The sequence below is a fragment of the Apteryx rowi genome, unplaced genomic scaffold, assembly GCF_003343035.1.
Source record: "Apteryx rowi isolate R43461 unplaced genomic scaffold, aptRow1 scaffold_435, whole genome shotgun sequence".
Lineage (NCBI taxonomy): Eukaryota > Metazoa > Chordata > Aves > Apterygiformes > Apterygidae > Apteryx > Apteryx rowi.
The window spans coordinates 320562-346349 of record NW_020450689.1 but is presented as its reverse complement, the minus strand read 5'-3'; the positions used below and the strand labels follow the sequence as shown (position 1 = coordinate 346349).

Genomic DNA, 25788 nt, shown 5'->3' with positions numbered 1-25788 from the left:
CATAATTGCTCCTTTGCCTTAAAATAAGCATTTTTTCCTTAAAATAGCCAAAAGCTGCTAGGATATCTAGTGCTTTACTGCTGTAGTTGGAGTCAAAAAATCAAAGCAGTGTGAGGGAGTTTTTGCAGGCTCTGACCACAGGAGAAGCTATATAGCTCAGCTCATATACACTTAACTCATGGGCTATCCCCTGCCTTTTCTTTCCACCCATATTGCTGTTGTTAAAACTAGAAAAGCTTGCTTGTCTCCACAGTCACACTCCTGGAATTAGGTAGTTTGTATTAAAAAGTTTTTCCAGAAGCCTTTCTTCCTGCATGATCTCTCAACATGTCTCATTTCTTTTTCTGGGAGGGGGGAGGACGATTGGGGTTGGGGTTTTTTATTATTATTATTTTAATTTTTATTTCCAGCACTTACCCTTTGGTTTTACAGCAGCTGTAACTATTCTAGTGGAATTAACTGAAGTCTTGCATTAAGTGTGGATTTCCTGATGTTTGAATAAAAGATATTTCCTTGTGATTGAGTAATTTGATCATTAAGGTCCCTGATCTCTAGATTTTCTGAATTAAGTTTGTTAAGTTTTAACCAGATCTTGCCAAAAATAGGAGACATTTAGCATCCTAAATATTTTAGACTGTCTGATAGACTTAGAATTTCCATTGTACATAGACTGAGTGTTTTGAGTCTCTGATTTTCTTCCATTAAAAAAATCGGGCTGTCGCAAAACTCCTCAGCAAGGCTCTTCATTGCAAGGTCAGACTGCAAACTTAATTGCCAGTCATTTCTTCCTTCTCATCTGCCAAAGCATTACACTGTGTTCCTGAATAGGAAAGGGATGTACCCATTAGCAGCCCAATCCAATGACTGTAGATGCTGAGGAAAAAGGAGAATGAACCATGGATGACGTCCAGGCTCCCATGCTCTCCGTAACTACTGTCTCCAGTTGTCACTTGGACACAAAACCACTGAGCTAGGTGGACTACTAGTCTGACCCCGTAGGACAGTTAGTGTGTTTCAACTGTAGGTTATTTGTGACTAAATTAGTTGTGAACATACAGTGGCAATGGAGGCATTATTATCCATCGTGGGGGCTTGGTGGCAGAGGCCGTCTTTCCATTTGCTGCTTGTACAGTGCCTCGAAGAACAGGCTCCTGGTACGTGACTGCGGATCATAGCACAGTAGTTGTATTTCCTGATTGCCAAATATAACCCTGTGCTGGGTGGCCTGACTTAAAAAGAAGCTTAGTCATGTGTCTCAAGTTTGAGGCACCTCATTCAAAAAATTAAAGCTGGATGTTGCTGAAGTGATGCAAGAGTCAGGGTTTTTTTTGTACCTACATTTACAGGTTTAGAGCTTGCATCCTATTTTTCCAAAGCTAATTTAAAACAATCAGTTGGTTTCTTTACATATCCTGCTAGCAACTAATTAACCAGAATAGTGGCAGAAGATACCCAAATAAACAATACACATTTATTTTGTAATTTGATTGTATATTTGAGGAGAATTATTTAAAGTTCTAATAATTACCTTTGCTCTTCATAGCAAAACTGAGTGATCTTTTCCTGAAGAGCTACAAAGCCAATCAAACTTCTAAGTAGGTTTTAATAAAAGTATAGAAGCTTTTAAAGTCTGTGGTGTCAAAGTAAATTAAAGTGACCGTAAGTAGTTCTTAATACAACTGACCACAGTGATTACTACAGGGCAATTATGTTTTAGTGTGTCAATCATCCAATAGGCATTAATATAAACCAGAACAGCTCTGAAGAAATTTGTTATGGACTGTCATGTCAAGAACCCAAATGCTAACCTGCAGCAGCCTTGATATTATTAGAACCACTAAGGGTCAGATTTCAATTAATCCACAGATTTAACAGTCCTCAACTGTAGTGGGTCTTGATACAATTAAGCAATAATAGATGACAGGAAGGATACTTCCTGGCAGTTAATGACCAATGGCAGTATTTGAAGGCCCTTAACCCAGCTGGTCATTAACTGCTCAGAAAGACACAACCTGGAGCTCATATTTTCTGTTGTAAACCATATATTAAAGAAATAAATCAACTACTCTTTCCTTCCACTCCCCCAATCCTGTGGGAGCTGCTGCTGTTGGGCTATTGCTGTAGCAGTTAATTGTCAGGAAAATCCCAGTGCGAGTAACCGGTGGGGAGACAGAGTATCAGGCTGAACCCTGTAATGCTGAAAACCCCTTACATGAGTCCTAGTGGCTCCAAAGGATGCCAAAAAAAGATGCTGTCCTCCGTGTAAGGACATCTGATGGTGCCTGTGCAAGGCTATGCCTTCTGTCCTGGGCACACATAAGCCTCTCGTAATCAGGAATGATGTGCATGCTGACCGGCAGCCTCCAACACTCCCTTTTTCCAGAAGATTGCGCTCCTGTGTAGACCCAGCACCCTGTCCTGCATGGTAGATTTGTGGGTATTTTTTTAGCACATCTCTAGGTGTCAAATAAGCATTTTGTCTGGTCACTGGTGTAGAAAGCAAAGACTTTTTGTATTCCATTCCTCAACTCACTTTTCATTCTACCTATAACACAGAACAACATCAGCGTTTCCCAGACTGTTGACCATTATTCACAGGTGCAGATTCCAGCAAGGTAAAGAGTCAAATCATGTAGCAAGGCAGGGAGAAGAAAGACCAGACAAAAAGCTAAAATTCCTCCCTGAGGAGGGTACAAATTGACTTAAGTAGAACAATATGAAACTATCAAAGTGGAGGGTTGGATCCCATCTCAGGACTATTGTACAAAATTAAAACTTAGACATAATGACATGGTGCTTCATCTCCACATGTCCTTGACTCTAGTAGCTTAAGCTGGATTGACTGCTGTCCTGTGCCATAATTCCTTTTTACAAACTTGCATTATGGCTGTTTCCACATCACGTTGAACTGTGGTAGATTCAGTAGCAGAAATACAGTTCTTATGCTGCCTTCTCCTCCTTAAGGCCATTTTAGTGTTGCAGTTTGACTGAATAACTAGTTGGTTGCTTACCAAAAACCAAAGCACCTGTCAAAATTTGTGTATTTGTGTATTTATTCACTGTAATGTGTTGGTCAGCAACTTCATTGCATCCACTTTTGACCCTAAAATATTTCATCATATAGCTTCAAAATGCAGTATGTCATTTTTAAGTGTTTCACGTGTGAGGCTGTCTCCAGGGAAGCAGAGATTCCTTCCCACTTGGATGTTTCAGGGTGCTTTGTGCAGTGACTGACACGCGGCTGAAACCTGATGTGTTGCACAACCCAAGTGTTCTGTTATGTTACATTATGGTACTCTTCAATGTAATTTGTTCTTTTCCTGTGAGAACCATGACTAATTACTGAGTCAAAAGCCAATCATAATACGCAAATGACAGCAGTTTACAGACACGGCAATATGGCAACTATAGGTTTTCTAAGTTGTCAACTTTGGTTAGTTTGTTTAAATGTTATATGCGGGGAAAAGGGGAAGGCAAATAAAGAAGAAACATGAGAACTGTTTTGTCTTATTTCTACTCGATGAAAATCCTTCTGAGATTATGTTGCTACCAACAGCACTTCCTGCTTACAAAACCTACAGTACACAGCAAATATTATCAAATTACGTTGGTTATCATGCATGTCTATTACAGTGTATGGTGTTAATGGATTTGAGAGGCTGATAAATGCCTTTGTAGAATGGAAGGACATGGAGAAAACCTAAGAGCTAGAAGATGCAGTTGCTAAATTTAAAGGAGTCCAGTTGAACATGCCTAGTTGCATTTTCCTATCAGTTTCTCATGGTCAATCTTTAATACTAACTTCAAAGGAATAATAAGGGAGGCACAGAAGAAGTCACACACACATTTCATAAAACAAAATTTATCTTTAATTTGTAAGTGTCAACAGCAGTACAAAAGATGGAGTGATGGTGAATAGATTAAGGGTAGAGAGGACAGTCTTGAGGTAAATGAGCATAAATAGGCAGTCTTATAGACACTCCCCTGAGGGGTCTAAACCCCTGTCATGGCATATACTGTATCACCCAAAGATGACATGTTTAACATATCAGGAAAGCACCTTGTGCAAAAAAAAAAAAAAAAAAAAAAAATCCCCCCACCCGAAACATGTAGGTAAGGTGCCAACGTACACCAGAACATACTGTATATGGACAGTGTCTTTCAATTTTGTCTTTTCCATTAATTACTGAGGCAGAGGAGGAGAAGACTCTTAAAAGTACCACTGAAGGATTATTTAATATTTAATTTACCTCACGTCAATACTGCACAACAAAATCCAAGAAGTCTGTTTATGCAATGAAGCAGAGCTAAGAATAACTATTCTCTTTTTTAAACTGAGAACAGAACTTTTTAAAATCAATATCCTTAGCAAACTTTTTTCTCTCTCTTTTTTTTTTTTTTTTTTACTGTATCAAGAGGAGAGTGTGAGATGTGATGGCAACCTTTAAGTTCATTTAAAAACTTTACACTGGACTGTACAAGATTTTTTGATAAACTATTTACATTTTCAGACTTTAAAACATATTCAAAGCAGCAATAGACACTAGTTTTTCCTCTAAACGCCCAAATAATTACCGGCCATGGGCCCAGGTAGGTACCTGCATTGTATATAGAATTTCTACAAAGAAAACCTGCCTGTTAAATTAGCCAGTGGGTGTCCAACGAGCAGCCCTCGTGGTTCAGAGCCGCACCCACAGTGTTGCTATAGGAATCAAAGCATAGTACCTTGACAAGAGAGTCTCAGTTGTCCCAACAGCTCTACACAAACTTTACAATTTGAAACAGCAGCTAGCATGTCAGTCCAGCATGTCAGTGAATTGTGCTGATTAAATTAACATAGAGTACAATCTCACAATATACATCACAAACAAATTACAATGTCAGGAAATAAGAGTTACAGTAAGATAAGTTATGTAGTAACAGCTTATAAGCTTGTCTTAATGTAATAAAAAAATTTGTACATGGGAAATACAATAATGAATGAACGTAAATGCTAGGCATTCTAGTTTGCTACAAGCTGAAGAAAGGTACAAGAAAAAAACACATTGCTTTCTAGAAAGCAAAACACAAATGACAAAGGAAGACAAACGGAGAATGCACACTAGCAGGTCTGCAATGTGCAGCATACAAACAGTTAAATATTTGCACATTCCCCATACTCCAAGAGCACCAAGGACCTCACTTGTGGTTTTTAGAAAGCGGAAATTACAAAGCAAGCCATGTCACTAAGTTGCTTTATAGCTTTCATATTGCCATAAATACCAATTTGATAAGTTTTCCTTTAGCCCAGTTCACCCCACCCTACCCCTTTTTACCCAGCGTGTGAAATCTCAGAATACTTCTTTGTCACCATTTCCAACAAATCTGGTAGTTAAAAAAGGGTGATGGATTAAAATGAAATATATTTGCATATACATATATTTTAATTTTTTTCCTTCTGTGGTAGAACATTACAGTATATCAAAAATGTAGTTTGATCTGAGAAAAATCACAGATATTAATGGGTTTATATAAAAAGAAAAGGTTTGGGGAAGGTTCTTTTTTAAAGGAAAAGAGTAAGTTTTTTTTTTTTAAAGTGTTTCGTAAAAGATCTCATGAAGTCATATAGTATTATTCTTCTAAAAGAACATGCTTAAGTGCCAACTTGAATCTTAAACAAGCATGCAGAACACCTAGGGCCCAAGCCCATTCATCAGCTTTTCATTGGAAACATGACGAACCCGATCATACGCTCTGCTGCTGTGCCGGCTGCGTCTCTAGTGCAGTTGTTCGCGCTGTGACCCTGGGTCAGCCGAGATTGCCCCGCTTAATGCCAGCGCTTTACTGTTCCTAATCACTGCCATGGAAGTACTAACATGCTTAAAATTAAGCTGGTAGGCAAGTGTTTTATTGGGGGCGGAAGGGGGAGGAGGAGGGTTAAACTCATAGTATGTTTTATGAGGAAATTATTTTGGAGATGTCATGTCTTTGATATGACCATAAAGCAAAACCCGAAAGGCAACGCAGAGAGAGGACCATGCTTTTAGATCATATTAGGAGATGGTCGTGTTTCTCCTCAAAGCAGTAACTGCCATCAGCTGACTGCCGTACACTCTACACAGGGCGTAGTATTTATTGTGACTAACGCAGCTGTTTGTTTTGCACTCCCAGCCCAGAGCAAACCCATCGTTTGCCCTCCCCCTGCCTCTTGTCGCACCTGAGTACGCTGATTTAGGAGCGCATTGGGAGCCCATGTATTCTCAGCAGATGGTTTCATGAGCTAAATGGTGACACCCAAACATACAGGCAGATCACACTTCGGCTATTTCATCAGAGTCATTTCTCCATATAAACCTGAACCCTGGGAAGCAGTTCCGTTTCCATTAAGACTTTAATCTTCCATTTTTATGAAATAGGAAGTGATCTATTCTAGCTGGTATCAGACTTTCAGGAGTGTTCTTCTCTTGAAAATAAGTATTTTATAATTTTCCAAAAAGAAAATATATTGTATCTGTTAATTAAATAAATTGTTCACACAGAAAATATTATTACTATATTTGTGCATTACCTGAATGGAGTTGTTATGTTTTTCAGAGTTATTTGGGGGGACTCAAACACAATGTTTAAAGAACAATTTCACAAGTCCTCTTTGTGTATTGTGTGAACTTTTTCCCCTGGTATTACAGCCTAATATGACAATATCATGATTCAACAAATGTAGAAAATAAAGGTTCAATATTATTACATCTTGACTGCATTGCAAGGGCTGTCTTAGTCATGATAATCTTTCCAGGAATATGTTTTTGACTTCAAAACGCCATTCTTGTTGGGAGCTAAAATATTTCATCAGTTTTGCTTGGATTCACAAAACAAACTGTGTTTCCTATTAGCTGTATCAGAAATTTGGTACGTTTGATGTATCAGCTTTCTAAGGAAAAAGGAAAAAGTATTCCGTGTTTGAGGAATATGCTATTAACATTCAGTGAGAGCACAAGTGAGGCATCTTGCTGTCCCAGCTACAGGTCCACAATACTGCGCTCACACTGCGGGTGTAAATTCAGCATCTACATGAGGTACAGTGACTTGTCAGCATTTAATATGGACCAACATACACTGATATAGAACAAAAGTAAATACATAACTTATACTTCACTAAGTATCCATGAACAAAAAATAAAATTCTATTTCCTATGTTATATTTACACAATTTAAAAAAAATTCTAAAATGAGATGGTAAATTCATCAAAAACTTTGTTTTGAGCTCCGAATAATAAAGTAAAAAATGTTGGGTTTTTTTATCCTTATGATTGTCCTTCGTTGATTTCCACTGACATTTTAGAGCCAATGTCGGCTAATAAATAGAATAAAATGCTCATATGCACAATTCAGATTCAAATATGTTCCTCCCACTCCCCCAGCCAATAAATGCAATTTTTACCAGCTGGCGATTCCTGAAGCGCCAATCATTTTCGAGAACGTGGCTTTAACATACAGAGCATCAGCACTGAGGCAGGGCTGGAGCTAAAACAAAGTGTTCATACATACGTGTATTTTGCATAAATAAATGAAATAACAAGACATAAAAATGACTCAAATCCGGCAACTGTGAGGCAGGCCCACACGAGTCGAAACAGATGACTTTTGTTCATGTAGTTTTCGTACAACAGTTTCACATTAGTCAGAAGTGATAAAAAATACCATTTATATCCAGTGCTTATAACACTTACGAAACAACATCTGTGAGTGTGTGTTTTTTTGTACTACAAGCAAAATCAAGTTTCAGTCCTAAAGAACAGTCCTTTGTTCTCCACAAGCCTGCAGAATATTATTTTGGCATGGTCATAAAATTTTTAAAAAAATTAACCAACTAATCTAAATGTTTGCCTTTGTGCAAAAAATAATTACATAAAATACAATGCTAGCAATACAGCATTCTACCTATGCAACAAACCAGAAAAAAAGAGAGCAAGAGAGAAAGAAAGTGACATGGGGAGAGGGAGAGATACTTCTAACAGGAGAATTATGTAAGACATTAATAAATAGTCATTTTAAAGGAAATAATGGTACCCTCCCCCCAATCTGAGCTGAATGTATTAAAAACAGTTCAAATCCCCAAGCAATTTAAGAACAAAAAACACTTTCTATCAGTACCTTAGCCAGCTTAAAGAGGGCGCTCACCAGCTAACGACACAGCATTTGCCTTTAAAGTCTTGGCTAGACCAGTTTATTGCTTACTAGACATGGACTCAGAACACATTTAAATAAATATTAAAAATATAGCATTTTGTTCCAAATTACAAAATGGCCAGAGAAATTTGACCATTGTGTTTCTATGTCATTATCTTTATAAATTGTCCTGTAAATTGAACAGTCTCCTTTGTTTTGGGGGTTGTTTTTGCACATTTAAATGTGATTCCTACAGTGGCAACACTGGCTATCTCCGCTCAAATAGGTATTATTGGGGCTATGAGGAAAATGACAGCTCCTGACACAGCTACTCATCATTACACCTTACACGAGTTTCTGCAAGATAGTGCGATTGCACAGGGAGAACCAGCATGAATGCTACACTTTTTTCATCATCTGGGCCCCGAACAAAGCTCATGTAGCCCCATGGGAAGATTCCCATGGACTTCGAGCGGAGCTGGACTGGGCTCACTCATGCCTGTCAGCCTAAGTCTGAATTTTCCACCAGTGTGCTGAGCATATCCAAGTCCAAGTAAAAGTTAAAGGAGCTGAGGTGGCTCAGCACATGGATTCATCAGGCCCACTGCATCTGCGTATTATGTACAGTGATGTATTTGTGAATAACAGGAGTGGAGTGAAGGGGGCGGGGGGGAAAGGCGATTTCTTCTCTGTCTCTGAAAAGTAATAAATTTTCAATCTTTTAATATCTCTCTCTATATCTTTCCCAGAATCTTCTCTAGCAATTGTATTTTTATAGTAGCAATACAAATAAAAATTTTAGTTTTTATAGCACCTTTCATCCAACAATCCCAAAGCACTTGACAAACATTCATCAAGATCTGGCTCCCATTCCCTTGTGACTAATATTCAATAAATATTTTGATGCACTATTTTTCCAGCTTTGCAAGTCAGACATTTGTGTGGCCTTCCCTCCCCCACTAGGAGTCTCACATATAAATCACTGCATAAATACACTCCAGGGAGCAGACACTTCCTTCAGGTGACAACAGGAACGGCGATGTACGGAGCCTTGACTCACTCCAGGATTGTACAGGCCCTAAAAATTCATCACGGCAGACTCTATATGCAGTTTGGATTTTACATCTGCCTGATGGCAGATAGGTAAAATCCTGCCTTTACATCATCCTGTCTGTCCATATCTGCAGATTCTAAGTATAGAGGTTTATAACTATGAACACAAATTTTTAAGAGTATTTGCACTGTGTGTACATATAGAAATACTCACTTTACTTTGCATTACATATAGCAGAGTGTTTCCAAGTGCTCCCTGAACATATACTGTTATGGAAACAACTGAATTTCCCATTCATAAGTTTCATGTTCATTTTAGTAGCAGGTGCACTTTGATTTTCATATACCTGTGTATTTTGGGGGAGGAAAAAGAAAGGGCTCTGTAAAACATCAGTAAGGAATTGTAAGTGTAATGCCACCAACAGTACTTTTAAAAATAAATATTAAGTATTTGGACCCTTGGCATTCTGGAATGAATAAATTATTTAAGAGAAAATGTGTTAAGACTGAATGCAAGGGTTAAAAGCAAAGGGGTAAAGAATGTAGTCAGAGGTGGCCTCACACTGCTAAGACAGGCCCGTCCATAGCTGGTGATCGCTCTTTTGTGCTTACTTAAAGTTTCACACTAATGGCACATCAAGAGGCAAAAGCAATTGGACACATGCACTATGGCAACCATGTTCACTACTTAAGAATATCCTGTCTCCAGATTCCTGAGTACTTTACCATTTTCTGGAAAAAAAATTAGTTTTTTTATATAATTTTTTTAAGATGCCAAAGGATTGTCTAAGACTTTACAGTGTCTCCTTTAAGACTTTTTTTTAAATGTTAAGATTCAAAAGTTATGAAAAGTTTGGCACATCAGAAGTTCAGCTATACATATGGAAAAAAAATGGAATTGAGAGACTACTTTTTAAAGATGAGCTATGATGCACAGATGTGCACACTTGCGGACTTGTTCTGTTTTACAATATGAAATCTGCAGTTTTTGTTTTCTAAAATAATCCAGAATAAAAACACATTCACAACCTGTAGGCTGGCACAGCATACCTGAGTGAGAATGTATAACCCCCATCTAAAACAGTAACTTAAACCTTTATCAGCATCCAAAAGGAAAAAGACAAAAGGTAAGACTTGTAAGACAGCTATTGATTCATATAAGTTTTCAAGTCCTGATGTTTGATATTTAATATATGTCTTCATCTAAATTAAAAAAAAACAAAAACAAAAAACCCAAGTTCATGAAAAATTAGGGAAACAATCTGTCTCACACTTTAAGAAACATTTAAGACCATTCTGCTGATGTAACTTTAGGAGCCACACATGCATGCAGGCTCTTTAAGAACTTTTTGTTCAAAAAAAACCCCAAAAAACCAAATGAGTCTGAGTACTTTAATTCTGTGAACACTCCTCAGTTGGCACTGACTGCCTCGTGGGCTTCATTTTCACTGCTATAGTCTGATTTGGGATCATCCTCATAGTCCTCGTACATTTCTATTTCATCCTCTCCATTTATCATTTCATTTCCAGCAAGGCTTCCGCTGTCCGTCTTCATACCGTAAGTACTCTGAATGACAGGGATGCTGGGCTCAGGGCTGGCAGAGGTGCTAGAGCAGTCGGATGTCATCTGAGGTGATGGCGTGGTAGTTGCCATGGTAATAGCACCAGGGTAGACAACACCCGTTCCTGTGGTGATTGGAATTTGAGGCTGTTGTCTGAAAGGCAAAACAAGAGGTGGACACGATTACCTACATTTGGAGGTGGGAAGCCCTTGGCAAGTCCAAAGCAAAGCAAAGCGTGTGATTTTCCTAGGAGGTCTGCCTGCGTTCCTCTGAGGTTCAGATGCTGGTCCTGTGAAGCATCGGTTGGCCTTAGCTCCCCCCAAGGACAACTGGAGAGTAAACTTTTTAGTAACTACAAGGATTAAACCTTTTGATGCTTTTGCTTATTTTATGCATTTATTTAAAGCATACTGCAAACTAGCACTTGGACAGAGATCCTCAAAAGGCCTCAGGCACATATGAGTTGCCTAACAGCCACCGCAGACAACTAAGTCCTAAATTTAGATCTTCAAAACTCCTGATAGGAGCTTCTGTTTCATGACTGTTAGTGAGCGGACCTTGAGATTATTTATAAGCACCTAAAAAAGCAGATGGGTGACCAAGTAACTTTGTGTGTCCATCTATCTGTAGGCATGTAATTTACTACAGAAGTGCTAGGTAGACTCCTACATCACTTAGGAATACTTCTGGTATTTTATTGCTGGCCTTTAAATCCATGATCAGAATGCTACTTGTTCTTCGGGATTTAATGCATAGGATAGCTTTTGAAGCAAAGTACTTAAAAGAAAAAAAAAGAAAGAAAGATGTTCTTGTTTGTATGGACAGAGCCTACAAGAACTAAGACCTCTTGAGGACCCCATGTCAGATCTGATTTACTTTCATAATGCAAATACATGGGGAGAGTCAATTAAGGGTACACTGCCTCTACTTCTGGCACAACTCATCTTCTGATATCTAACTTTGCATCACATAATGTCCTTTTTTTATTGTTCGTGATTCTAAGCATGCTGGAGCAATCCCACACATCAACTAGAAGAGGCTTATGCCACAGCCAATGAATTTAACACAAACTTTACTACAAGAATGTTCCTAGTTCTACTGTTGGAAACGACGCAATGTTTCTTCTTACAATTAAGTATGTATATTTAAATGCTTTGCTGAGTTAAGGTCAGGTTGCTGAACCCTCTCCATGGTCAAGTCCTTATTGGCTATGAATTAATTAAATGTACTACTTACATTTGGATTAATTAACTAATAACCTACTTCCTATATTAAAAGACTCTCTCAAATATTCTCGCATTATTTCTGGATCATTACCTTTAATAAAACTAAGAGGAAAAAAAGAAGGGAGGTACCTTGTGTGAAGGAAGAGAATCTCCATCATACTTTAGATGTTACAGTAAACAAATATGCTTCAATATCAGAAAAACCTAAGTGCCCTGTAAGTCACTGTTTTACTATTGACTGGCTATCAGACATATATGCCTGTTTTCCTAATCCATTTAAAGAATCGTGTATTTCAATATATTCCCAAGCTTTTTTTAGAGCAATATTGACCAAGTAGAGATCTTTCTATTATGTTATTTTAGCAGGAGAAATTGAGTCAGATGTGCTTGAATAGTCTAATGAATCTATAACTTCTTGATCACTGTGTTTTTCTATTCCAAAATTTGAAAGGACAGAAAAATTTGCTTTCCATAAAGCAGTTGCTCACAAATTAATACATTACTGGCAGTTTTTGTCATTTTTATCATTAATCACTGGCTGAATCAATACACAAAATAATGCAAAGCTTATTTACAAGACCCTGAATCTTAAGTCTTAATTGCTCATTGACCAAACTCTAATTCTGATAAATATCACGCCACAGAGTTACTGGAAAACCAAAGCCCTTCAAGCTCAGGAACCACCCGAGACAGTCAAATCATGAACACTCTGTCTAAGATAATATTCCAGTAGCATCATGTACTACTGCTATTGCGGGTACTGCTAGCCCTACTCTTAAAGCCTCTGCACAGTTTATAAAAATCAAACATCTGTTGCAGAAGTATGGCACACCTGGCTAGCAGTGAGCAAAAACACTGTGGTAATTCATTTGACACAGTCATCATACTCCTGTTTGCAAATGACGATTTACAGATGATTTAAAAACAGCTAGGGATTTTTCACTGAATTTTCACTTTTTAAATGATTTCATAAATGTCCTGTGAAAACAATTTTCAGCCAATGTATTTGCTGTGAACATCTTTCAATACTTTATTCATAAAATTGAACACCTACCTCACATGAGAATGTTTCTGTTTTATGATTGGATGTTGTCAAGCATATAAACTATTATTGTTAAAAACCCACAGGTACCTCCTCCACAAACTCTTAGACACAGAAGAATGTTCACATTAACATGACTGTTTCCACAAAGCAAAATAAAAAGAAACCCACACATGGTCACAGCAAAATTCTACATAGTTGTCGCCAGGCCATACACAGCTAATTCTAATTTGTCCATCCAACAACTGCTGATGCTAACCTTTTTCTGGTATTTCTTAGAATACATTCACAAAACAAAGAATCCTCAAGCCTGCATCAAAGAACACCACAATATCAATGTCAAAAACTGTTTTGAGAAGAGCTCTTTTAAAAAAAAAACTTCCAATAGCTCTTCTAATAACAGATTTTGAAAATATTCAGAATGATTGAATGTAAGCTGCTTGTTGTGTTATAGGTGACAAAAAGGATCAGAAGCCTAATATTTCCCTTGAAATGTTTGCCTTTCTAGAAGCATATTGCCTTTTTATATGCAGCAAGAAGAAAAAAAATCTGTTCAAGATGTGAGGTTTCTTGATAATGTGATAGTTTTCCAGTGTTTAGCCCTAAAGGACAGGCAAAGATATGGTTAAGAAATTTGAGTATGGTGGAAATATTTATCCAGTTAGCAAAACTCTTTTGCATATCCATATTTCAACAGGCAGGGATATATTTGTCCAAGTACCACTCTTTTCAAAGTATAAAGGGAGCAGGTCAACTGAGCATAAGGAAGCAGAATTTAGAGAGATGCCTTTTACTTGAGACTGCATCCTAGCATATGCCAAATTGTAGAATGAATCCAGCTAGTATACTAGAGAATTCGATTGGTGTAACAGGAAAGTTAAAGGCCTACTGCATTTTTTATTCAGAAATGCAGTTCTCATTCACACGGTAAACAAAAATCAAATGTGGTGTGCATGCTTGCTGCTGGGCAGGTACTGTGAGCTTTAAATTACCGATATCTCACAGAAGAACTGTAAACATGTATTAACCGTACCACCTAAACGGCTAGTGTCACAAACTGCTACCTTCATCTTGAACCAGGAAATTTGCTAGCACTTAGACAGGGGCACCCACACCTGCTCGGTAACTCGGCACCTACTTCTCACACGAGCTCTGTTATTATTTAGGGATGACCAGGTTGTCACTGTAAATTCTGCTCAAGTCCCGGCCCTGTCTCCCAGAAAGCCGTGTTTTATGACATCACAACCTATATGGATTGCATATGGTACTGGAGATGAGTGTTGCCATTTTCTAGGAAATAAAATTTAACGGGGCAGGGAGGGGGGAGGAAATCAAACAGCATTTATTTAAACTCTAACCACTGTCAGTGAACGGAAGAGCTGGAGTTTCTAGCCTGCATCTCTGGCCATTATGTTTTCCTTTAGTTGTAGTTCTTCCTAAAAGACATTCATGTTAATGATACTTTTTATCACACCAAATTCCACATGCTTGATCTTCCAGTTTGGCTAGATTTTTGCCTGTCATAGGATTTTGGAGTGAGGAGATAGAAACATGCTTCTTTGAGAGCTCCGGGTTACAATTCAGCTTAGTTGCACATGGTTCCAGTGTCCACCCAAGGATGTTTTCTGCCTGGTTGAGATTTCCAGAACCCAGCATTAATCCTCATAGTTCTTCAAATCTGTGAAGAATGGTGATGTACAGCTAGGTACCCTGCCTTGAAATCCCCTCCTATTTACACCATCTCCTCTTTGCCAAGGAAATCCTCAGCTGGCCAGTTACAACAGTTCCCTTACCTCTCAGCTCTGCCAGCATTGCTAACACCTCCATCTATTCTGGAGCCAAAGATCTGTCCCAAAATAGTTAGGTAAATATAAAAGAGGAGGTAACATGAACATTCTTCAATCAATTGACCTGTTCACAATTTAACGGTATTAATATTATTAGGATTTTCCACTTCTGACTGCTGCAAAACGAGCTAAACATTTAAATTGGCAAATTACCGTTGTTTTCTGATCCCTTCAGAACTATTTTCTGACAGCTCTTTAGACGGCTGAAGAAAAATCGATTGCATTAAGGAAAATGCTTCTATGCTATACACCCCTGAAACTTACCTCCCCATAAAGAATGAAATAACAGTAAATCTCACAAAAGCACCCATTGTGTACTTACTTTAAGCTCAAGCTACAGTAGTATAATATTACAGCCTCAGTCAAAGCTGTAGTCTAGCAACATTCAGACTATGCATGTATACAGTAGTTATAAACAGTATAAAGGCTTTAGTTTAAACATCTTACACTGGTAAAACAAAAAAAGAGTTACTGCTTACATCATTTTGCAGAGAAATGTATATACACCATATACTTCTATGTAGAGAATTATGTTATTAGACTATGTCTATGTATTAGACTGAAAATGACTGAGAATTGGATTATTTTTGTAAGACAAGGCAACAAAACGCAGACTATTTTAAGTTAAAATGTCTGATTTATGGCTTATATGTGATCCATTTGTTAGTTCACATTTATTTATGTATTACAAAAAAGTATAATTGAAGATAAATTGCAAATCACTTGAAGTCTCTTTAGGGATTACCTTCTGCTGAAGGGCTAGAAAGTTATCATTCACAACTTCCCATTAATAATTTTATTATTAAAAATAACTCAAATATTTCAAAGACATAGCTGGCTTCAGATGGAATTCCCACTAGACTCAAAACAGCAAGTTTTTAATATATATCTGCCTCATTTGGAACAAAATTCAATCATGTAGGGGTGCAATAGAAGGCCTATGTAGATTTTGAGTTCCACTCTGTTCCTTAAAATATATTGATGATACACAGATTTTTATGGTGGTCTATTGCACATATAAGGTTTAGCACAAACCCATGAATTTCTTGCCAAATTTATTCCAAGAAATCTTCCCTGAATTCCTTGGTGGTTTTTCTTAAAAAATTAGAACAGAATCTGGCCATTTTTCAGTTTATTTCCTTATTTTATTTCAAAGTCTGGCTATTTTGTATATTGAGATCAGCAAACTTCATTATGTCTTACCAACAGTTATTAAAAAATGCTGTTCACCGTGATCAGCAGGATGAGCTTTTTTCATGTTAAAAGTTGAAGCATCGTAAAACTTTCTTTTTGTGTTTATGGGGGATTTCATAAAAGTCCAGCTGCAGACATGGCAGGATTATTCTGTGCTAGCCAATCGCTCACCCTAGGGGAATTACCCCTTGCTGGATTGCTAAAGCAATATATGTATGTTTGGTACAAGAACAGAATGGAAGACAATACCAAGCACAAATATGTAAGAATATGGTTTTTCTTGCTATTTATTGTTTCCTCTAGCTATTTATTGAGAATGTCTTTGTATCTTTCTCTTCACACATCTACTATTTATCTTTTTATTCTGTGATGCTAATTTTTTGCCATTTTAACATACCTATTCCCAACTTAATTGGTATGTTCTTTAAAAAGAAGAAGAAAAAGAAAAAGCAGCAGGATTTCAAACAGGGCAAAGCACTTGGCAGATTTTATTGGAATCCATTTTGTACTTTTGTTCTCTATTTTACTGAAATATTTACTGTAAACATAGAATACAGTATCCTAAAAAACACATCTGTCTCCTGTTTCATTCTGAAAAGGAAACTACATCTCAACTCCCACATCTACAGTTATGAAGGAAGGTTTATGCTGTTTGTTCCATCAAAACAGTGGAAAAATGATGGGTGCACAAGGTCAGTTAGGTAAACTGTTCCAGCTGATGCTTTCTGTGCTATTTAAAGGTAAACACAAGGAAGAGTAAGTTTAAGAAGTTAATGGGCTCAGTTATGGTGTTTCACTTAATTATAATCCGATTTGGATAAAATGTTACATTTTATTATTCAATAACCTACACTAGTAAAATAAAAGATACCATATAAGCTGTCTGTTTCAGTTCAAAAAGCTGTCCTGATTTGTTTTCAAGGTTTTTTCCCTTGGTCTCTTAAAACAAAATTCTCTGAATTTCTTTGTTTAGGAGAAAAAGGAATTTTGGGCAACAACAGGAAGTCACACAACAGCATGAAAAGCATCAAACAATCTCTAGAAATCACAACCTGCATTTCCTCAAAATCAAAATTTATATCTGTATTGAACTGCAACAGGGATCTCGTTTTACCTGTATCCATCCAGTACACGTCATACCCCATTTTTCATTAATTCCGTAACTAAAAGTCATTGTTTCTAGTACAGTCCTTTACATCACCATAAAAGTACAAATATGTAATTTACTCTTACTTTAAAGCTCCTTTAGCATGGGTAGAACAGTGCAAAGCGGACTTAGCATAAATATGAATTAGAACCAATCCTTTTCGAAAATGCTGAAATTCCCATGGTCTTTGTGATGATACTGTCTAATGTATGATAAAGATGTTAATTTAGGTTGCACCAGCAGTTTCATTTTGAATACTTTTCATTACATTTTTAAAAAAAAGCAACGTCATTCATTAAGCAGGCACTTTTAGAAGCTTCTTAAATCTGTCTTTCATATTCATGTCTCTATTTAGCCTGCGCCCTCGATGTATAGACTGCTACTGCTTAATACTATTCTGAATTAGGAAACAATTCTCGAATTGTTCAGACTGCTGTTTGGGGTTTTTTTTTGGATTTCTTGTACAGATATGATTTGGTCTGTCAATCTGCTTTGGAAGACAAGAGCTAGAGTTTCATTCCCTCAATCTGAATATAATTTGTGCTGTATAAATTCAGATTTCTCTTTGGGTTTCTGTGTACAATTTCCATGGAAGCCTATTAGCAAACAATTTCCCTTAGAGTGAAGAATAAAAAACAATGTTGAATTGTAGAGTGGAAGGCTATTCCAAGATATCAAAAATACTTCTGTTTACTGATTGAAGAAAGAACCCATGTTGTTGCAGGCTGCCCTACAAAATAATTGACTGCAACAGGAGTTCTGCATCCCAAGCCAAAAATGAGGGCACATAACCGATGTCAAGGTCAATTATCTGGCAGTAAAGTACCCAACAAAAGGAGACTATTGTGATTAGAGAAATAAGCAGAACATTGTGAATTTGGAAGGGCTGGCAGCAGAGATAGCTCTTGGACTCTTTGTAAACCACCAAAAACATTGTGTGAGAGCACTGAGCATCACAGATGAATTCATAAAAAAATAGGAGACAGAAATCAATTATGGTGCAGTTGTTTCACTGGACTTTTCTATCTTCAGTCTGTAGATCTTTCATAGTGCTGTTTTCTCGCCTCAAGACTAGAAGAAATACTGGTAAAAAGCACACAACATGTTTAAAACTATTCTGTGATCTTTTTGTACCATACATTCTGAGTTGTAAATCTATCCAGTCTATCTACGTGCTACTTGAAAGACCCTTCCTAAAATGTACTTTTTCTAAGAAAAGATTACATGCCACAGTCCTATACGTAACAAAAATTCTAGTACCCTCATGATATGATATCATTCATTCATGTACGTTCCTAATCTAACTGCTTTTGCTCCTGTCCCTTTTCCCTTCTTTTCCACAACTCCTGACTCTCTGTTCTCATCAGAATATCTGTTGTGTTCTTCTTTTTGCTCTTGTCTTAGTTTAGGAAATGATCCTGAAGTCGTTACTAACACAGAATGGACTGGCTTACTACTAACTCACAAAAGGCGTAATTCAAACCTTCCAGGGTAATGGAAAATAAGTTCTTTTGATGTTAGGGAGTTCCACAATCAATCTTATAATCAGCATTCAATGGAAAGCTGATAGTTCCATACTCAGTGATACATCTTATGTTTTTAGTAAGGTTTTACAGGTTCAAATCCTTACCTTCTAAATGCCATTAGTAAGCAACTTAAACAGGTAAGTCTATCTGTTTTCAAACAACATGCTCTGTCTCTGTCGTGCATTGAAAACAATTACAAAAATAGTACTTACCCTACGGTAAAAAACTGCCTCATCTCCTGTCTTCGAGACCGCATCAGTTGTTTGTATTCACCAATACGCAATTTCTTTCCATCAACAATGCAGGTACGTTTTGGTCGGGGTTTATATTTGTAATTCGGGTACTTTTCTAGGTGGATTTTACTTAGCCGTGCCTGCTCTTCATAGTAAGGTTGTTTCTCTTGATTCGACATGGACTTCCAGCGAGATCCTATAAACACAAAACATCAGTGAACGCTCAAGTAAAGCAGGTTTCGTTTTACATGTATGCATTCCAACACACCTTCTTGCCATAATAAATACATTTTAAATATGTTAATTAAATAAGCTGATTTGAATTTATATCAGCCAACACTTGGATTTGGATGCACAACTTGAGACATGTTAAAGAAACTTGACTTCCAGATATTGCTGCAGACCTAACATATGTAAATCTCTCTCTACTAACTTAAAATGCACTTAAAATCAATAGTTGCTTCTCAAAATCTCAGCCTCATGCCACAAAACAGAGTTTCTCCTTCATTTTTAATAATATGAGCTTTAATCCGCGAACACTCTGTACCTTTGTATTAGCACACATAATACTATGGTTAAGTAAGGTCTACAGCCATTCTTTTAATTTTAAGAGCTTAACACATTGCCTAGGGATACAAGCTTCTCTGATAGTTTTATAAGGATCTGGTTCATACGTTCCTAGTAAAAGATACTAATACCTTGCTATTTAGCAGGAAAAATTTATCAGAACATTACAGATTCAACAAAATTACCAAAAATCACTAGATATCTGGCTGTCTTAAATTTACTTATCTTCTGATTTTAGCTTGGAATACTGTTGCCACCTAACCTTATTTTAAATCCTATTATGTGTATTATCTTCCGGCCAGATGTAATAAATGTACAGAACTGCACTTAGAAAGTTGTATTTGACTTTCTTAATTTAACTAAACTTATCTTTAAAAAAAGAAAAGAAAAGCAGAAAGCACATTTGTAATTATATACACCACTTTAGGTATTGTAAACTTTCATTGAAAGCTGCACCAATAAAAAGAGTAAAAAAATTAATACAGTGTATACAGGAAGAGGAAAAAGTATTCAGATCGCTTGTATTGTTTATAAGGAGCTATCTAAACACTTGAATAAAGAAGGTTTTTTTTCAGGGGATATGAAATGCAGAGAGTAGCTTTTTGGTGTCTCTTAGATGGATAAAACGATTACAGCTGTGGTAAACGTGGGTGGAAGCTATTCTTTTACCAAGATTTTTCATATATCAACAAATGGAAAAGTAGTATAAATATTACCCGCAGCCAGCAATGCTCTGTGTCAGTTCTAATATTTCAAACTCTTTTCTCATTGTCCTGGAAAAGTTGCACAGATATTATATGGACATAGACTTATTTGCGGCAGAGCAGATACTGACAGGTTAATTCCATGGTTAACAAACACTCAGTTGCTGGCACTTCTGAAATATTTATGCTGGAAGTTTACATTTTAATGAATACAGTTACTATACTCCTAATAGTTTTTTCACAGAATGCACACAAATAATATAGATTCCCTACAGCTGCCAACACTGAAACACTGCAGGTTTTATACAAAACTGAAAGGCTATTCATATAACTTACTTATATGGCAGACAAAAATATGAGAACTACTAAGTAAGATTTTGAAAGTTTTAGGACAAAGTAACATTTATTTCTATGTATTTTTGCTTTCGACTGAACCAACGAATGCATTTTTAGAAACTCCTTCGGTAAGAACATATTTGAACTCAAAATTTACAATAAAATGATTACAGATGAAACTTGATTTTTACTTTTATTTGAGTTACATTTAGAATCTGTCTTTCACTTCAAAGTCTCAGAAAGCAAATATAGGTTTTAACATTTCACCACTCAATCTCATGTATGTTTCTAATTCTCTGGAGGGGGTCTCAAAAAGCAACGCAAAATTTCTAAAAAGTCAGCCAACTTATTTGCACAGTGGCAAAACACATGCACTGGTATAGTCCCTGATCATCCCAGTGTATAGCAATTAAATAATGATTGTGTATTTTAATTAAGCAATATTTTGATTGTATGATGCAAGTGCTTGCTTAGCTTTTCTAACATCACAACATTTTGAATCAAACATCATTTTGTATCAGAGAAGGTACATATACATATGTCTTTTGAACTTGCCATATTTCTTGCTACCTGATCAAACTAGTTCGACAGTGCACTGTCTGACATAAACTTTTTATTTTAATTTTGTGCTTTATTAAAGTATTTCCCAACAGAGCATTATTACTCCAGATAGCACTGTTTTTTACTCTCATTAAATGTGCATTCCTGAGTTCAGGTGATTTCTAATGTGATCTTGCAGTTAGGATCAAGCTACACTCTTGCCACAGATTTAAACAACCTTGATTTTGAATGCTGTTAAATTGTGAAAGCATTTTGTGAGTCTGCTGTTGAAAAGAAAAAGGGTTAGGGAAGGGGAAGAAAAGGAAAAGTAAGGGAATAAAAACAACCCATGAGTCTTCATTTGCATAAATCTCAGTAATTCCAGTTTAAGTGAACATCTCCCAAACATAATATATATCCTAAAATCCGAGAAGTTGCCTATCCAAGAAGGACGTTACTAGCCCATGTCACCAATATAAATAACCTCATCATGGCCCAAAACAACTGTCTTCTGCCAATTGCCACTACTACGGCAGAACCTTCTAAGCTCCCCTCAATTCTGGTTCAGTGGCAGTCACGATTTAGTCATTGTCTTGCACTTACCTAGGATTTTGCTAATGTTGGAGTTGTGCATGTCAGGGAAAGCTTGGAGAATTTTTCGACGCTCGTCCTTTGCCCACACCATGAAAGCATTCATTGGTCGTTTGATGTGTGGTTCGCTACTGGCTCGGCCCCGCGAATCCCTGTAGACCCGAGCTTCAGCCACAGTGGCACCTCCTGTTGGCCAACAATAATACTGCTGTAGTTTAGCTGCAGAGCCATTCATTGCTTTACTTCCTGGAGCGTCAGGGCAGGAAGAAACAAGATGGGTGCAAAACATTATTATGTGCGTTACGCAAGCGCTTTCAGTGCTGTGTTGACTTTAGCCTTATTCTCCTTCTCTCTCTCTTTTTGCTGTCAGATCTATGATAGCGAGCGAGAGAAAGGATAGCCAGTAATGTCAGTGCCATCAGCCAGGCTCACTCAGCCAAAGTCCTGTAACATCTGAATGAGAAACCAAATTGTAGTGGTATTTCTCCAGTTAAGGTATGGAGATGTGAAAAAGTTTCAGCTGGGGATTTTAACATACATATATGTTCTCTTTGCTCAACAAAACTCAACATGAAAGTTACACCTGAGAATCTCAACTGATGTCGACCTGTTCACACAAGTAATTTACAATGACTGCGCTGCTTCAGCAACAAAGCACATGCCAAACATTTCATAAAATAAATTATATAGCACGCTCAGGTACATGCTGCTAGCTGTATGCATCTGGCTACGTTTGCTGCTGAATATTCTAAAGTCACATTTGCTTTAGCTGAATTTGAGATGGATCTGTATCTTAGAGCATTCAATCACATATCTGTTCAATTACATACCTGTAATAAAACCGTTCGCCTTCAACAGGTACGTACACACAGTACAGCTTCAGAACAGTGTGACTAATTTACTTAGCTTCTCCGTGCCTGATGTGCTTTAATGAATCCCTGTGCTGTCATTACCCACCCTCAATTCAGCGGTGTGCATGCTAACTTGACAACAGATTAGCACAACAGGCCTCCTTTTTTTGTAAAATATTGCAGGTTGGGGCATATATATTACATTGGCTAAAAATACAGGTTAGTTCTTTTTCAGAAAAAAGGTTAGTTCTTTAAATTAAGTAAAACATTGCAGATCTACTGACTTCAGTGACTGGCTCACAAGTTTTTATCTGTGCAAAAGCTAAGTTTCCTAATTTAGTGTGAAAACATTATACCTTACTTATACTATTTTAAAAATCCTGTGTAGGAAACATATTTACATGAAAAAAGTCCTAAAATAGGGGATGCATAACTAATACACTACCTTTTTGCCACCAGATCCACAGTACATTAATTTCATTTAAAATGCACTGACCATACAGGATAAATTGGTCTTGTTTTATATGGTGTTGACAGCCATGTTTATTGTGCAGTGAAATGTAGTGTAGTTTCAAGCTGACTATATCCATCAACATAGGGCGATATGCTGACTGCTGGGCCAGATGAAGACATACATTACCCTGAGAGCAAAACACTCATTCGTATACGGCAGCGTCTTCTCCTGAGGATCACCACGGTAATTTATGATGCCTCCAATACCATTACTTTACAACTGACACCAATTTGGCAATTTATATACTAACATGCATGCACATAAAAGAAGACAGGTTTGTGGCAAATGTAAGATGCAAAACTATTTTAATACTGTTCTAAGTACCATGCTACAGGTGTTCAGCATTTACAGACGGCAGCTATTGCAGTAAGCTTTTTGTTGCAAAAGAGAGTAGTAGTTTTGCTGAGGGATGTAAGATTCAGATGTGTGTAGGGGCCCAATTCAGGGGTGCTTATGGTTAATGAGGCTCCGTTCATTGATGTCAGAAGACTTGGAACATTCATTTCACAGGTATCATCTTCTTGGAGAGGATACATTTATTTAGAAACTATAGTAAGTTACAAACATAGTAAGTCAACACTGAGACATTTATTCAGAGCTGCTTGGCTATATAATTTAAGAAAGATCAAATATTTCATGCAATGTTCATTCCATCTTTTAAAAAATACTATAAAATTTGTAATGAGTATGTGGGCAACTACAAAGTTGCTGACAAATTAAAAAATGAAAATAATTATTGATGCCAAAGTGGCCATATATTATTCAGCTACTCGACTTACGGTGAAGGAAAGGGGAAGACATGTTTGAACCCATATGATGATCTTCCATCTCTTACCTTCCCAAAGATACTCATTCGTTATGGCTAAGGAATTTGTCTTTAGCCTTTCTAACACAAGTCTGGCCTGATCTTTCAGTCCTAATGCAGGCAAAGAATACTTTTGCTAGTATCAAGATTATAGGCTGGCTTTTTAATTTGGATATAATTTCGGTAGAAAGTCAGAAAAAAATAAATAAATGATCTGTTTTCAGAGAAATTTTTTGTTAGAAAACAATTCTTACTTAGGGTAATAAATTACAAACATCTCAAGAAGGCCAAGAAGCTCTGGCTGCATCTGCTTTAAGCAAGTCCATACTTGAAGGATTTGAAAAAGAAGCCAGAGAGGTGGTGTTCTTTGTGCTTGATCTCTGAGGGGATATTTGCAAGTTGACCCACAGGCCATCACAAAAGTATCTGCAAAATGAATTTCTGCAAATAACTAAAAGTAATAAAGTCTCCATGTTCTTCTAATGATCTCGAAACTACAGAATTATATTTTGCATATAAAGCATAACAGGAGAATACTTCTGTTAGCATATGACACTAGGTGGGGAGCCAAAAATTCTCAGTACCTTTTTAGCTTAGAAATGAGGCCCTAATGATATAAAAAAACACATACACTCAGTGCATTCTTGCAAGTTAAAACACATAAGAACAAGCTTTCAAACTGCACGACAGTTCTTAGGTACTTCATCATGTCAATCAGATATGTAAACAGTATTTTGCCCTAAATGAAAATTTCAACAGGTTTTACAAACCATGGGTTTCTTTTTTATTGTGATAGTGATAATAATGACAGAGCCAGAGAGAGAGGACTGTGAAGTTTTTAAATAAAAGATATGTAAAACTGCAAAAAAGTAGGTGTTATTGTTCTGTTCTTTCTGAGAATGTTTTCAGAAAAGTCTAATAAATAATAGTAAAAAATAATAGATAAAAAATGTACTACTAATGAAGGGTAGGAACAGAGAAGGATGTTGGTAATTAAAACAACTGTCTCTCTATGGTGATTAATGGTCTATTTGCTAGTTACTGCTCATACTACGGTCACAGAAAGAGGTCTTGATTTTCAGAATTAGGAGTTTGGTCAGGATTCAAAATTATTGCAAAAGCAGTATGATTTGGCTGCCCTAATGGCTGAGTTGGCAAAGAAATCTACTCTTTGGCCTCAGGGCTGGGGCTATCCTAGAAGTGACACTTTGAGCTTCTGAGGGTGTGGACTGCCTCGCTTCCTAGATCCTTTACATTTGCTGATTTTGCCATGGCTTAGAAGATTTAAAGCTAAAAGCAAATCGAAGGAGAGTCATCATGTTTTGTGTATATACATCATGTAATTGCTCTGGGGAAGCTGGATTCAGGACTAGAGTCTAGGGAAAATAGCAGGCCAAAGAACAGCACAGAATGAATCTAAAAATGTTACAGCTTCCTTACAGTAATATAAAACAATATTTTTCTTCCAAAAGAGGCTGTCCTCTAGAAAGCAGAGGAAAGAATCCGATCAGCAACAAGAAAGGCAAAGATTAAGTATTTTCATAATAATGAAATGTTAAGGAAAAAACATACAGTAACAATTGTTACATTGTCTGTTTATTATTTCCTGCATTTATGCGACTTTCTCACCTTTCACATGATAAGAATTTTAGGGCAGGAACTGTCTCCTAGCGTTTTCTCTGACATCTTAGCCACATTATGGTTAATCCTATTGTCTTGAAGGGGATGGGATTTTACTCTCCGTTTATACATCACCTGCTACAACAGCACCTCGAACTGGGCCTCTTTACATGTTACCAGAATGCAAATAGTAATAATGGTGACAGGGACAAGCAAAAAGAAGCTTGAGGAAAAAGATGAGGAAAGAAAGAGAAAAGAAGTGACAGTAAAGAGAAAGAGATTTTT

The 25788-nt window shown here is 36.9% G+C and overlaps 1 protein-coding gene across 9 annotated transcripts in view; it reads right to left on the bottom strand.

The window, feature by feature from the left end:
- Nucleotides 1-3851: 3851 nt before the first annotated feature.
- The window catches only part of SOX6 (SRY-box 6), a 270848-nt gene continuing 248911 nt past the window's right edge, over nt 3852-25788 (bottom strand). For 6 of the 9 annotated variants that reach the window (XM_026076621.1, XM_026076623.1, XM_026076622.1 and 3 more), the window contains 3 exons: nt 21726-21959; nt 18955-19171; nt 3852-10913 (listed from right to left, as the gene is read on the bottom strand). In XM_026076621.1, coding sequence (XP_025932406.1) covers nt 10610-10913; nt 18955-19171; nt 21726-21959 — 755 coding nt within the window. In that variant the 3' untranslated portion in view covers nt 3852-10609. The remainder of the gene's footprint in view (nt 10914-18954; nt 19172-21725; nt 21960-25788) is intronic. The other 3 variants (XM_026076624.1, XM_026076627.1, XM_026076628.1) reach the window with 1 other exon arrangement.